At 45.4% G+C, this 15,898-nt stretch overlaps 1 protein-coding gene and 1 non-coding gene across 2 annotated transcripts; one reads left to right on the top strand and one right to left on the bottom strand.

The window, feature by feature from the left end:
• Positions 1-10,051: 10,051 nt before the first annotated feature.
• Positions 10,052-11,238, bottom strand: LOC116103503 (THO complex subunit 4-like). Its single transcript, XM_031389569.1, has one exon. It carries the CDS (start codon positions 10,915-10,917, stop codon positions 10,258-10,260), a length of 660 nt encoding a protein of 219 aa, XP_031245429.1. The 5' UTR covers positions 10,918-11,238; the 3' UTR covers positions 10,052-10,257.
• A 225-nt stretch (positions 11,239-11,463) lies between these two features.
• Positions 11,464-11,579, top strand: LOC116072415. Its single transcript, XR_004111432.1, has one exon. It is a non-coding gene; the product is annotated as a U5 spliceosomal RNA (small nuclear RNA).
• Positions 11,580-15,898: the final 4,319 nt, after the last annotated feature.

Here is a 15,898-nt window from a genome sequence, read left to right as displayed (position 1 = left end):
GTCGGTGCTCTTACCTGCTGAGCCATCTCTCCAGCCCCACATTACTCTTTCTAATGATGGTTCATGTTCATCCGGCGGCATATTGTAGTGTGGGATTTATCTTGCATAATACATAAAGCAATGGTGCAGTCCACCCATGAAGTCTTAGATTTGGTGGCTGGTAATTCTGACATCAGCAGAGAGTTGCTATAATGGGAAAAAGAACTTCCCGCAAGGGCTGGAGATGGCTCAGCAGTTAAGAGCACTGACTGCTCTTCCGAAGGTCCTGAGTTCAAATCCCAGCAACTACATGGTGGCTCACAACCATCCATAATGAGATCTGGTGCCCTCTTCTGGGGTGTCTGAAGACAGCTATAGTGTACTTATGTATGATAATAAATAAATTAATTAATTTAAAAAAAAAAAAAAGAAACCCTGTCTCGAAAAACCAAAACAAAAAGAAAAAGAAAAAAAAAAAGAACTTCCTGCAAGCCTGAAGCCTGGAGCTCCAATCGAGGGCCCAGTCCTAATTAAATGCAATTGGTTTCCATGTTGACTTCATATCCAGTGAAAAGCATTCCTCCTGCAGTTACCCTGATAGTTGGTTGGCAGATCTTAGGTTTTCTCTTTTTTTTTTTTTTTTCTTGGTTTTTTTGGTTTTTCGAGACAGGGTTTCTCTGTGTAGCCCTGGCTGTCCTGGAACTCACTCTGTAGACCAGGCTGGCCTCGAACTCAGAAGTCTGCCTGCCTCTGCCTCCCAAGTGCTGGGATTAAAAGCGTGCATCACCACCTCCCGGCTAGGTTTTCTCTTTTTAAGACTTATTTTTATTATTTCCGTGTGTGTGCCCATGTGCCTCACATGTGCAGATACCCAAGGAGGCCAGAAGGGGGCAATAGATCCTCTGGAGTTGGAGGAGCCAATTCTTTCTCATACAACAGCCCCACTCCCAGCTCATAATATATGCAGATGGGCTAAGTTTATCAATTGGATGTTGTAGCCCAGAATTATGACCCTTGGTATAGAACGGCAAAGTATTACAGTTTGAAAACTAAATGTCCAACACAGCTTCACGTGTTTTATGCCTAGTCCCAGCTAGTAACACCATTTGGGTGGTTCTGAAATTTTTAGTAAGTGAGGTCCTATAACTAACTGTTCTTCTTCCATAGTTACTGTTGTCTCCAAGGCTTATTGCCTCGGTCTGCTAACCTAGGCCTAGACCTGAAAGCTTCTACCCTCCATACAATCTCACCTAAGCCTAGAATGTTTTCAGCCTCTGAGACTTACTGCTGAACAAGATCATCCCTTCCTAATTCTTCCTGAACTCTGGCTGGCTGATTTAACTCAAGCGTTCCTCACCAAGCTGACCGATTCAATCTGGCTTCTCTCTCAGTCTCGAACTTTTTGCTCTATTTGGCCTCACACTAACTCTGGAAATCTGTTCTAATCTTCTGGCTCCTTCTCATTCTGTGGCTTGTTCTGTCTTCACCTGTGTCTAGCTTGTCTGCAACCTAGCTCTGTACCACTGTCTCAGTAAAACCGCCTCCTTCTCTCTGCATTGCCCCTTAAGTAGCCTCTCTTTCTTCTCTCTTCTTTTGAGAGTTGGGCATACCCGATTCTGTCAAATCTTTCTCTGATTCATCACTTTGTCTGCCACTCAGTTAGACATCACTTTCAAACATGTGTGCTTCCTTCTACAAACTAACTTTACCTTCATTGTTTGGGATTACAGGTGTGTACTAAGGTTATACTTGTATTCTAGCCAGAGGGGTTAATGGTATATAAGGCTGAGAGCCACACTTCAATTATAAGAAGTGTTTATTCAATAAATAACAGAATCTCAGGAGTTCACAGTGGGATCAAATATCCTGCAACAGGGTCTAGTTAAAGAAAGCAGGAAGAGCAGCAGCTGGGGATTCTCATGTCCAACCTGATGAGATTGGTTCTCTGGATCAGTCATCTGCTCATCCTCCCTCTATGTGTCTCCGTGTTTCCTCTGTTTTCTTAAAAGGATATAAATCATGTTGGAATTAGAACCCACCCTAATCTAGCATAATTCTGTTTTAAAGAATTACGTCTCCAAATCATGTTTCTAAATAAAATTGCATCATTACATACTTAGAAAAAGGACTGCAACATATCTTATTAGAGACCATAATTTAACCCACAATAACAATTATCATCCAATGCCTCTTCAAGATTTTTTTAAATATATGTGTGGGTGTGGGTGTGGTGTGGGTGCAGGTGCGGGTGCAGGTGTGAGTGCGGGTGTGGGTGTGGTGTGGGTGTGGGTATGGGTGTGGTGTGGGTGTGGATGTGAGTGTGGGTGTGGGTGTGGGCTTGGGTGTGGGTGTGAGTGCCGGTGTCCATGGAATCCAGAAGAGGCCATTGAAGTCTCTGGGTCTGGAATAACAAGAAGTTATATAAAATGGGGCTTTTGGGGGGACTGCCATCTCCCAAATAATGATACAGAGACATATCTATTTATGAGTGCATAGGCCTTATACAGCTAGGCCTGTTCCAGGCTAGCTCACAACTCAATTAACCCATTTATACTAATCTGACATCTGCCATGTGGCTCATTAGTTAACTCTCCTTCAGTCCCAGCCTGCTTCTTCCTCAGCATCTGGCTGACGAATCTCCCATGCCTGACTCTTTTTACCAGAGTTCTCTCTCTCCCAGAAGTCCCACCTTCCTTTCCTATTAGCCACCTGATTTCTATTAAAACCAATCAGAAGGCGAGAGAGAGTGTGTTTAGGAAATTTGATGTGTGGGTGCTGAGCAATTGGCATAACAATACCAAAGTCTGGCTGTAATCAGATCTCTGCAATCAGAACAGAAATCAGCACTTGTATAATACAGAGGCAATCTTTCCACAGTGCACAATAATATTATCCCAACAGTTGTGAGCTGTTGAACATGGGTTCTGGGAACCACACTTTGATCCTCTACAAGAGCAGTAATGATCTTAACCTTGGAGCCATCTCTGCAGGCCCTGTGCCTTAAATCCTGTCTATATATTTCTTTATGTGTATTTATTTATCTACTTGCAAGCCAGAGCTATTTCCTCTAAATTGAAACATTCCTTCCTGAAAAGACAAGAGCGGCTTTTAAGACTCTAGAAGTAAAAGAAACATAGAAGGCTAAGGAACTAGACACAACTTACAGGGCCCAGAAATGTCCTGAAAATTACACAATCACAAAATCTTTCTCCAAGCTTATAAAAGTCGTAAAGAATTCCTGGGAGCCAGACGGTGGTGGCACATGACAAGCAGGCAAATGTCTGAGTTCAAGGACATCCTGGTCTACATAGTGAGTTCCAGGATAACTACATAGAGAGGCCCTGTCTCCAAAAAACAAAAAACGAAAAAAAAAAAATGAATTTCTGGGAAAAGAGACTTTCTAGTAAGCTAAACTGCTTCCTACCCGTGCAGGGGTCTCCTGAGAAGCAGATTTATGAGTTGTCAACCATGCTGGAAATGGGGCGCTTTGGTGAGGTACAGTTGCCTTTTTGAGTCATCTATACTCCAAAAAGTAATTCCTCACCAGATCCTATAAGACTCCAGTAAACTCAGTTGTTCGGTGAACTGGACTTGGATGGAGTCATCTTCGGTCTATCATCAATGCCTACCTGGGGTGAATAAGCATCTGCTCATATCTTCCCCGGAAGTCACACATTTGTTTCTGGTGTCCAGGTCTGCAGTGGTCTGGATGTTTCTGTCCCCCTCAAAATCCATATGCTGAAACCTAACACCAATATGAAGAGTATTTTGAGGTAGTGACTTTTAAAGCAAAGGTCATAGGAGAGGGCCCTCCCGAGTGGGTTCCTTGCCCTTTTAAAGGTCCCAAAGAGATACCTCGCATCATCCACCAGATGGGTAACAGAGAGACAAGAGCTGTGCATGAGGAAGACAACAGAACCCAAACCTGCCGGTGCTTTGATCTTGAACTTCTCACCCTCCAGAACTATGAAAAATAATTCTATTTAAAAACCTGGAAGCTAGCTGGTCAGTGGTGGCACTCGCCTTTAATCCCAGCACTTGGGAGGCAGAGACAGGCGGATTTCTGAGTTCGAGGCCAGCCTGGTCTACAGAGTGAGTTCCAGGATAGCCAGGGCTACAGAGAAACCCTGTCTCGAAAAACCAAAAAAAAAAAAAAAAAAAAAACCTGGAAGCTAGAGAGATGGCTTGGCAGTTCAGAGCACTGGCTGCTCTTCTAGACGTCCTGAGTTCAATTCCCAGCAACCACATAGTGGCTCACAACCATCTGCAATAAGATCCAATGTCCTTTTCTGGTGTGTCTGAAGACCATGACAGTGTACTCGTATATATAAAATTAATAAATCAGAAAAAAAAAAGCCCTGAATGGCCTCCTCTGGACCCTCACCCCCTGAGACCCTGAGAACATGAAACTATGGGAGATCTGCCCCACCCCAAGGTTGTGAGAGCAGGAGAGTTGGCCCTGCCCTTCACTGGCTGCAGGGCTAGGGGGGCCCTGTACTTCACCTGGGCAGCACAGCAGAGGTGACCCTGGTGGTGAAGGTGTGGGTGAGCTGGCCCTGAGGACATGATAGCAGGAGAGCTGACCCTGCTCCTTGCTGGGTGAAGCATTGGGCGAGTTAGCCAGGGCAGTGCTGGAGAACTCACCCTGGTGGTATAGACCCAGGAAAGCTGGCGGGCTGACCCAACTCAGCTACCTCCCCCAGACCCAGATCCAGGGCCTTGAGTTGGTCCACCTGAAGCAGAAACTTCTGGTTTCTTTGGAAAGTCAGTTATGTCAAATGATGTTTTGCTAGGATACACAGGCAAAAGGATATTTTGCGAAAGCAGACATGTGAAAGGTGAGACATGATGTTTAGAAGGAATATAAATATGACCCCACAGACAGTGGGATCTGGAGCACTGGTTTGCTTTGTTTCACCTCCCTAGTCTTCTCTGATGACACGCATGTATTGCTCCACCTTGTATTGTGTTAATGAGCTTTGTTTGTGGTGACTTCATAGAAAGAAACTTGCCAAGGTAGTTCTTGTGATGTTCCTGCAGCTTCTTGCCACTTTCACAAAATCAGGCTGATTGGTGAGCCTTGCAGTTTCTTCTGGATTGAACTGCCCTTGCTGATTTGTGTGTAGTATCTGCCAAGTGGACTGGACTGCACTGCTGATGTATATTTGGTGTTTGCTAGTAGACTGGACTGAGAACAATGAAGATTAGAATCACTCCAAAAAACTATTCCTAAACAGGTCCACTTTCACCCACATCCCAATGACCTTTCTTCTCCACTACCTCTGGTGGGTGGTAGGCTAGGGGGGAGGTTGAATCCTTTTAAAGTAGGCTATAAAAAAAAAAAAAACATATATGTGCCTACACTTACCCCAGCATCTACCCATTCTATGACCTGCTGGGACAGGTGAAAGGACTGGTCCTGCAGACCCAAAGCTGCAAGATCTCCATGACATAGAACAATAACAGGATATCCAAAAGAAGTATCTGTAATTATCTAGTATAGATAGTGGAGTAGAAGGCAGGATCTCGAGACAGACCAATGACTCATTGCAATGAACGTTTGCTAAAGATGTGTGGAAAGGGTACACTGCGTGAAACACCGTGACATATTACAGCTTCCAGGACAAAACCTTTTATTTAAATCCTATCTTGTTTTATTCTCTTTGTGTGCAGGGCGGTGGGGGTGGTGAGGTTTGCAAGGGTGGCGATGGATGCTACAAAGGGATGAGGAGGTGAGCAGGATTAAGGGGCAGGATGTGAAATTCACAAAAAAATCAATAAAAACTTTTAAAAGGTGAAAAAATAGGAGCAAGCTAGTAAGCAACACTCCTCCATGGCCTCTGCATCAGCTCCTGTGTGGAGAGCTGCGATGTGCCTCGCTTTAAAGATGGCGCAGGCTCCCTCCCGCCTTCTGCTAGCCCGACAGCGTGTACTCTCAATGACAAGCAAGTCCTTAATTGGCTGTGCTTGTCAGTCGCACCTGCTTTCGTATAAGAGTGGCCTATCTGCTGCACCTACGTGGCTCCCAGGGGTTGGTTGGGCAGGAGTACTTAAGCCTGCTCAGGCTCCGCCCCCCACCCCCCCCACCCCCCCCCCCGGGGTCAGAAGTCTTTCAAGGATCCTGAATAAAGCTGCAGGGAGGAGAGCTCAAAGAGTCGAGTCCTTTTTGCCGGGCCAAGAGGGATGCTTCACTCCTGCTTCCGGATTTCTGCTCTGTGTGAGTTCCTGCCCTGACTTCCTTTGATGATGAACAGTGATGTGAACATATAAGTCAAATAAAGTCTCCCCCCAAAAAAAAGTAAAAAAATAAAATAAAATAAAATAAAAATTTAAAAGCCTGAGTGGATTAAGAGAAGCGTTCAGTCACTAATGCTTTAGAGTGTTAGCAGAAAAAAAGCAATGTGCCAAAAATAAGAGACATAGCCGTAGTAGCAACTTCATAGGGCATCTAGGGAACAGAGCTTTCAAACCAGTCTTCCTGCTTGGTGTACTAAAAGCAATAAAAGAGATGATGGAATACGTCTCAGATAACTGAAATTTTATGTTTAAAATTGAAATTTTAGACTTTGGGTTTTTTGTTTGTTTGTTTGTTTTAGTTTTGGTTTTGTATTGTTGTAAGACAGGATTTCTCTGTGTAGCCCTTAGCTGTCCTGGAACTCACTCTGTCGACTAGGTCACAGAGATTCATCTGCCTCTGCCTCCCAAGTGCTGGGAATCAAGGCATGGGCCACCACATCCAGCTATATTTTAGGGTCTCAGTGCCCGAATGCCTTGGGTTTTAAAAGAACTGACAAATGGAGGATGGCTTGGTAGGTCAAGTGTCTGTTACCCAGCATAAGGACCTAAGCTGAGATTCTCCACCCCAGTGTAGCTGAACATCTGCGACCTTAACACTAGAGGAAGAGAGAGGTGGAAATAGACAAATGCCCAAAGCATGCTGGACAGTCAGTCTAGCCAATCAGTGTATGCCAGGTTAAATGAGCGACTCCATCTCACATACGATATGAAGAAGAGTAGCAGAAGACACCCAGGGGGACCTCTAGCCACACACATCGTGTGCACACACATACATCATGTGCACGCCACTTGTGCACACACACACACAATCATTCATACTCATATGCTGTATCACAGAACAGAAACAAAACAGCATTCAAAGAACAAACAGAGTTTAGGCAAAGTTACCATTCTTTACCTTTGGGATTTGCTGCTGTTGCTTTGTTATATGTATAAACGCATTGAAGCCAGGCGGTGATTGCGCATACCTAGATGAAAGGGTTACAGGCAGGTGGGAGCTCCCTGAGTCAATGCTGGGGACCTAGCTGGAGTCCTCCGCAGGAGCAATCCGTGTCCTTAGCGGCTGAACCCTCTCTCCAGTTCTGCATTGGGTTTTTTTTTTTTTTTGGTTGGCCCATACCACGTGATCCATACCCTCTTGGACTTAGGGATTTCTGGATCAGTTTGATAAAGAAACAAACAACTTCCACTATTCTCCAGCCACGATAAAGGTGCGGTACAGCTTGGTGATCAAGGGTGTCGTACCCGACGACGTTCAACCCCAAGCACTGGAAATAAGTAAGCACAGAAGTCCTACGTTGCTTTTTTACTTTCACAAAACTGTAGAGCACATTTCTGTGTTATTAAATAATCCTTTAAAAAAGCTTTGAGGGCCCCACCCCTCTCACCACCCTGACTGTAAAAGGAACAGGGAAGCTACTCTCACAGAGGTATCAATGACTGCAGACTCACAGTTGAGAAAGAGGGACACAGAAGGCTTCTATGACAACACCTACCTCCACACACTCACCCCAAAGTAACAGCGTCAGAAAAGGAAGCCATCAAAGAAAACTCGAACATCAAAGAGGTGCGATTGGGATGCTGAAATGTAGCCCTCCACAGTGACTTCCGGTAGGCTGTGCAGTGAAGGACTCAGCTTTCCTCAGAAAGCTGGCCACTCAGAGTTTCACCATACTCCAGTGAGCATACAGACAACACCAAACGGACCTGGTTTTGTTTTGTTTTTGTTTTTTTTCAAGGTTTTTTTCCCCCTTTTTTGGGGGGGGAGGATCGGGTTTCAAGAAAGATCCAGCTGGCATGGGATGAAGTGGAAACTTACGTGTTCTTTGTAGAGTCAGTTGAGTCAGTTGGTGTTTTGCTGGGGCAAACATGTGAAGGAGTGTTTTCCTGACGTGGACACAGGTGAAGAAGACTGACTCGTGAAGGAATGTTTTGCTGAAGCAGACCCAGGAGAGAGGATGCTCTGCTAAAGCAAACACGTGAAAGGACACACGATGAAAGACTCCTAACAACACGCATGTACTGGTCTGCATGTACTGGTCTGCCTTCCACTGCGTAGTTGAGCTGCATTTGTCGGGATGCCATAGATAAAAACACGCACCAGAAAACTTCTGGCGGTGTGCTGCGGCTTCTTGCTCCCTCTGCAGACTCAGGCTGATCAGCAGAGTGATGTCAGCCGAGACAGACAGACAGACAGACGCCTGTGCTAAGGCAAGACCCCGAGGAGGACACGTGATGTTTGGAGGGTTATAAATAGGACTCAACAGACAGTGACAGAGGCTGAGCGTGGCTTGCTTAAGAGGTAGTGGTGCCACACTTGTGAGTCTTGAGTCTGCTCTGATCTTCAATTCCCTGAAAGAGGCACAGCTGAGAACCTCCGGCTCGCTCGCCCCGAGGCTGAGGCCTGGCTGTCTCTGCTAGGTAGTGCCACTGCTGCTGATTCCTGTTTGCTATGCCGACTCTACCGAACTGGACTACTGGGGTAGCCGTGAAGTGTTTGTGAGTGGATCGAACTGTGCTGCCTGATGACCTGTGAACTGAACTACCGATTTCCAGACAGCACAGACGAGAGTTGCTCCAAGGAACCTTTCTAAACAGATCCTTTTCTTTCTTTCCCACCACTTTGGTGGGTGGTGGGCTACAAGGGAGGTTAAAGCGTTTAAGAACCATCATTAAAAATAGGATTTGAAAAAAAAAAAGTAGGATTTGAGCCGGGCGGTGGTGGCACACATCTTTAATCCCAGCACTTGGGAGGCAGAGTTCAAGGCCAGCCTGGTCTACAGAGTGAGTTCCAGGACAGCCAAGGCTATACAGAGAAACCTGTCTCGAAAAACCAAAAAAAAAAAAAAAAGAAAAGGATTTGAAAAATTAAAGATACAATGGAAGGACTGCGAAGTGAGCTTGATCAGGGTACATGTTGTGAAAGTCCCAAATAATCAATAAAAATATTATGTTGAAAAAAAAAAGAAAGTTGGTGTTTTGGTTTTTGTTTTGTTGTTGTTTGGGGGGGACAGGGTTCTGGGGCGAGGCGATCGAGACAAGGTTTCTCTGTGGAGCCTGGCTATCCTAGAAGCTGCTGTGAGGACCGGGCTGGCCTCACATTCAGAGGCCACTACTTCCTGGGGGCTAGTATTAAAGGCATGAGCTGCCACTACCACCACCCTGCATTTGGTTTCATTTTAGATTAGCCTTTTCTCACTAAAACTCACACTCCTCCTGTCTCTGCCTTACCAAGGCTGATAAGTCAGGCAGGCACCACCCCTACCAGGCAGAAAAGATTTTCAATGGAATTAAACCCACCTTCTCCCTTGCTGCATGGTAGAGGGACTCTGCCACTGAACTGTACTAATTTTTTTTTCAATTTTTTTTTTTTTTTAAGACAGGGTTTCTCTGTGTAGCCCTGGCTGTCCTGGAACTCACTCTGTAGAGTAGGCTGGCCTCAAACTCAGAAATCTGCCTGCCTCTGCCTCCCAAGTGCTGGGATTAAAGGCGTGTGCCACCACTGCCCGGCTTTCAATTTTTGTTTTATTCTTACATGATGGAGCTGAGAATGAAACTCACTTCTTCATGCACGGTAGTCATGTGCTCCCTCTATGGGGGACTCTATCCATAAAAGTCGTACTGTGATTTTTAATTTTTTTTCCTTCTGTAATTTTTTTTCTTTTTCCAGTTCTAAACACATTTCTGTTTTATTATGGCAAAGGTGGAACTGCCACCGTCTCCACAACAGTAAACCAGTAAAATTTATCCCAAAAATAAGTCAGTACAAAACAGGTCTGTTTCAGAATTTTAAAAAAAGGAAAAAAAAACTTTACATGAGTTTTTAGATCGTATTTTAAAACAGGGAAGAAGGAAAATAAGAAATAAAAAGAAACAAACAAATCCACCATTGTCTGCACGGTCCAGTTGCCAACCCTCCCTCTAGGCGTCCCAGACGAGGTTTCTGAGTCCCGTTACTCGCGCGGATTTGCTCGGTTTGCTTTAGCTGGTGTCCCTCCTCGCCTGATAAGCATCCAGCTGTGCGTCCAACTCCTCTGCAGAAAGCTGCTGCTTCGAGCTCCTGCCCGTGCCTCTGCCTCTTCCCTGCCTGCCTCCGCCTGTCCCTCTCCCGGTGCCGCCACCACCACCAAACCCTCCAGAGCCCGGGTTTCTGCTTTGTGCGGGTCTCCGTCGTGCATCCACCGGTGCCGTGACAAGCTGGATGCTCATAGGGCGGCCATCCAAAGGGACGCCCTTGTACTGTTCCATAGCCTTCAGGGCGTCTGCTCTCCGTACAAAGTGCACACCCGCGGTCCCTAAGCTTCGTCCGGAGCGATCGTAGTCCACGGCGGCTTTTTTCAGCGTTCCAAACTCAGCAAAGAGTTCCCGGAGGTCAGCATCCGACACGCCGAAGTCCAGGTTTGACACAAGGAGCTTCCCATCGGTCTGCGCGCCGGCTCCATCCCCGAAGCCGCTGTCGAATAGGTCGTGCTGCCACTTGTCCGGAAGTTGTTTCGGTCGGCTGTACGGCGCCGGCCGGTTCCGGCCGCCTCGGGCGATGGCCGGTCGGTTCCTTTTAGGCCCGCCGCCTCGGTTCCCGCGTCGCTGGCTCCGGTTCAGCTTAATGATGTCGTCCAAAGACATGTCCATCTTGTCGGCCATGGCGGGCGCGGCTTCGGGCCTCGGGTCCTGTAAATTTGTTCTCTGACGTTTACTTTTCTTTCTTATGTAAAGGCCTGGCTGGCCCGGCGCTCGCTCAGCAGGCCAGACGAGGACTCAAATTCAATTATTCCCCTGCCGTGACTCCGCCTCTACCCCCAGCGCTGGAGTTACAAGCGCACCAAAATCGCCCGAGTCTGTGAGCTTGTCAATGTGGCTTTCGCTCTGACCCCTGGTGGCCGCCCAGCGCCTAGCGACCACGGGGGACAAACTCAAGGCACTTCCGGAAACCGAGCCTGCCGGCCCCGCGCCTTCTCGGCGACATTTGCATACCCACAATGCAGTGCACACAGATGGCTGCATGATTTAAAAGGATAACGTGCTTTTTTTGTTTGTTCTGTGTTATTCATTCTATCCCTTAACGTATCGGAAGCGTTAAAGATGTAGCTGGTAGAAGTAAAGGGGTCACTGTTTTGGGGAGGAAATAGTCACCATTACTGTCCTAGGAGATATAGTCGGCCGAGAACCGTACACCAGGACGGCTGGGGTATACTCTGGTTTCTCTTCAGATCGTATAAATCTTTCGCCTTTTACTAAAGATTTCCGTGGAGAGGAACAATTCTGAGTCTTAAACCAATTTTTTGAGGCCTTGCTTATGTAAGGCTGCTAATATTGTCAAAAGAGTAGACTGTGGTTCCTTAACTGCTGTATTCTATTTCTCTCGTGTTAGCTACTGTAAGTACTAGTTAAGAGGTTAGGATCTTTGTAGGTATAACGTCTGCAAAGCGGGTTTCTTTACTCAAGAGCTATGCTGTGGTCTCAGTAAACGTGTATGTAGCTCATTATTAATGTCTTAGTTTATGGACTTAGAGCAGGCGGTTTCCCAGCGCTTCCAAGATATAGCTCATGAAGAACTAGCGCCCCCTTCTGGCTTCTATCCGCACCATCAAGGGCTCAGATAGGCGGGCAAAATATTCATACAAGTAAGACGAGTACATTCCAAGAAATAAATGCAGGAGCCACTCCACAAGAAGGGCAGGTTACCCTCAGAGCTGTGGGAGGAACTAGCCCAGGATGCAATTCCCCTTCCCTACCCCCGCCCCAAATAAAGTGGAAATCACTATCAACTAGAGCCTACTCTCCCACCCAAATCCTTTCCCTTAGGGACGTAGGTAGGTAGATGGTCCCTTTGAAATACTTCACAGTAATAAGAACTGGGAACAAAGTGGCAGGGACCTCAAATGCAGAAAAGCCCTTGGTCTGCTTGGAAGCTCTACCTTCCCATAGAGGCATCAAAGCATCTTTTGGCTTTGCTGTCTCGGAGAAACAAAACAAAACCTCCCTTCTAACCTCTCTGGAATTCCTTCTCTGAATTTGCAAAACAAAGGACCTGAAAGCCAACAGTTTTGGTGACTCTAGAGGCCAATGAATAGTCAGGCACCTTAACACTCCAAGCTATCCATGGCTGAAGCAAGAAAGTTATCATTTCGAAAGACACCCCACTTTTCTTTATCATCAATAAAGTGAGGTATTATCAATAGGTGAAGACGGGGAGTATAGGGAATTCAAGATCCAGCCTGGGATACCTGCCTAAAGAAGAAGAAGAAGAAAAAAAAACAGGATGGACATAACGTGGCTAGCCTAACCTGTCCAGCAGAGAACAAAAGAGTGTTCACAATTGCATCATTTGCTTTCCCGTTACTGTGATAACAAAATCAAAGAAAAGTTCATTTTGGCTTAGGAACCCAAAGGGACATAGCAACAGGGGAATGGAGCAGAAAGTACATCACATCTTCACCTTTAAACACAAGGCATTGAGAGTAAACTGGAAGCAAGGCAAGGCTATAGCTCTCAGAGCCCGCCCCCAAGTCGACATCCTTCTGCCAACACAGTCCGATCGAAAGGTTCTGTATCATTCCCCCGACCCAGCACCTAACTAGGGATCAGGTGTTCACATACCCAAGCTCATGGGGGACATTTCTCCCTCAACCCACCACAATAATGGAGTATGGCTCTTCTCTGGAGAATTGTAGGCTTAAGTTGACCCCTAAAGATTGTTTTAAGGTTTATAAATTCATGATAGCCGAGTACTTGTTAGATCATATTTAGCTTTTTTTAAGTGTTGGGCTCACCGTCTGCTCCTCATCCATGGATAAAACATAATTAAAGGAAAACCAAAGCAAGGCTTCTTGCTTGGGAGGAGAGGGGCCAGACAACAGTAAGGAATGTCATAGGTCAGAACACCACCGCTAACATCATTAGTCAGGATTCTCCAGAGTCGCAGAAGTCATAGGATGTCTCTATACATTAAGGGAATCTGTGGTGATGACTTACAGTCTGCAGTCCAACTAACCCAACAATGGGCAGCTGTGAGTGGGAAGTCCAAGAATCTAGTCGTTGCTCAGTCCCACGAGGCTAGTTATTTAAGCTGGTCTTCTGGAGAAGTAGGTTCCAACAGATGTGCTGGCAAGTGCGAGCAGAAGAGTGAATCTTCCTTCTCCCAGTGTCCTTATGTAGGCCTCCAGTAGAAGGTGTGGCCCAGATTAAAGGTATGTGTACCACCACGCCTGGATCTGGACCTTGCTTGGTCCCAGACTGACCTGGAACTCAGAGATCTGCTTGCCTCAATCTCCTGGGATTAAAGGTGTGTACTACCTGGCCTAAGCTTTTAATGGCCGTTATGCCTCAAGGTCTCCACATCAAGATCCAGATCAGAGGGCTGGCTCAGTGGTTAAGAGCAGTGACTGTTCTTCCAGAGATCCTGAATTCAATTCCCAGCAACCACATGGTGGCTCACAACCATCTGTAATGGGATCGGATGCCCTCTTCTGGGGTGTCTGAAGACAGCTAACTACAGTGTACTCACAAACAGTGTATATATATATATATATATACATATATACTGTTTATGTATATATACATATATAAATATATATATACACCATATATATATATGGTGTATATATATATATGGTGTGTGCCACCAGCGCCCAGCAAATAAATATTTTTTTAAAAAACAAAACAATCAAACAAAAAAGATCCAGGTCAGAAACCTGTGTCTTCTAGCCTCAAGATCTGGATCACAGGTATGTTCTCCATTTCTGAATTGTAGTTCATTTGTCAAGTTAACAACCAGGAATGGCTGTCATACACCATGACCAAGACAACTTGGGGAGGAAAGGATCTGTTTCTGACTGTACTTGTAATCCATCACAAAAGGAAGTCAGAGCTGGGCAGTGGTGGCGCATGGCTTTAATCCCAGCACTTGGGAGGCAGAGGCAGGTGGATTTCTGAGTTTGAGGCCAGCCTGGTCTACAGAATGAGTCCCAGGACAGCCAGGGCTACACAAAGAAACTCTGTCTCGAAAAAGCAAAAACAAAACAAACAAACAAACAAAAAACAAAAGGAAGTCAGGGCAGGAAACTGAAGGCAAGAGCTAAAGCGGAAGTCATAGAGGATGCTGCTTCCTGACTTGCTTCCTATGCCTTGCTCAGCTTTCCAGTATAACGCAGGGCCACCTGCACAGGGGTAGTACCACCCCTGGTGAGCTGAGCCCCCCACATCAATTATTAATCAAGAAAATGACCGGTAGAGTTGTCTATAAGCCAGATTTCTGGAGGCATTTTCTTTTCTTTCTTTTCTTTTCTTTTCTTTTTTTTTTTTTTTTTTTTTTTTTTTTTTTTTTTTTTTTTTTTTTTTTTTTTTTTGTTTTTTTTGTTTTTTTTGTTTTGTTTGTTTGGTTTGGTTTGGTTTGGTTTGGTTTTTTTGTTTGTTTGTTTTTTCAAGACAGGGTTTCTCTGTGTAGCCCTGGCTGTCCTGGAACTCACTCTGTAGACCAGGAGTGGAGGAATTTTCTCAATGGAGGTTTCTCTTCCCAGGTGACTCCAGCCTGTGACAAGTTGACAAAAACACCACGGGGACAACGTACCACAATGCCTTATTTTGAAGGTTCACCAGCTGGTCTCACAAGTTTATAAAGTAATGCATTCTCGTGACTGTAAACTTCTATAGTGTATAGTACTGTCCTGCACACTTCTAGATCGTTCTCCAGTAATAAAAAACTTTAACAGGAGTGAAAACTCTGTGCTTGTTCTGTCATATAAAATACTTGTAAAGCCTAAAGGAATAAGGACTGCATGATAAGCAAGGGGGAAAAAGCGTTACATCATACATGTTTCCGTGGAGCACATTTATTATTAATTATATTTAATTATTAATGTCAATGCCACCTCTCTATGATTGCTTGCTTTGTTATCTGTGACAAAAAAAAAACCAAACAAACAAACTGGGTAATCCTAATTGTTCTAAATTATTAAATATGCCCTGAAAATCCAGGAAATAAAGCTCATTTCTTTGCTTTAAAACAAAAATTGCCATGAGAGTCCATTTCACCTCATTTCTGTCTATTTCCTTTGCTGCCTGGTTGCTTGGGGAGACAGTCATTCATGTCTGCTTCTGGCTAGATGTATGAGCTCTGCCAGGGATCACTACTCGCTAGGGGTCGGCAGAAAGGAGTGATTTGATGAGAGACCAAAGGAAACCGCCAGGCTCACCTACAAGGATACACCAGAGAACTGGGGAATTAGACAGCAGGTGTTCTTTGTAATTCCAGGAATGTATATCACTCCTCCTGAAGAAAATCTCAACGTACTGATAGATTCATTTTCTATTTTTATTCTAAGTTGAAAGACTCAGCAAAGAGCCTTAAAATCTGTTCTTCCACGGTGGAGCTTATTAATGCCTGGCCAAAGGGGGCCCTTACTGAGACGAAAACACTAAGGTGAAGCACCACTCCTGGGGTAAGAAGCAAGGGAAGACACAGATCCAGTAGGGGCCCCTGGGCAGGAATGCAAGCCAGCATGGTTTACTGGCTGGTTTTGTGTGTCAACTTGACACAGGCTGGAGTTATCACAGAGAAAGGAGCCTCCCTTGAGAAAATACCTCCTCCATGAGATCCAGCTGTGGGGCATTTTCTCAATTAGTG

The sequence above is a fragment of the Mastomys coucha genome, unplaced genomic scaffold, assembly GCF_008632895.1.
Source record: "Mastomys coucha isolate ucsf_1 unplaced genomic scaffold, UCSF_Mcou_1 pScaffold1, whole genome shotgun sequence".
In the NCBI taxonomy this organism is placed as follows: Eukaryota; Metazoa; Chordata; class Mammalia; order Rodentia; family Muridae; genus Mastomys; species Mastomys coucha.
The sequence above is the reverse complement of the archived record's forward strand: the minus strand, read 5'-3'. Positions and strand labels throughout refer to the sequence as shown.

Coding starts and splice junctions, on each gene's coding strand:
- LOC116103503 (XM_031389569.1), bottom strand. CDS start 10,917: ATGGCCGACAAGATGGACATGTCTTTGGACGACATCATTAAGCTGAAC.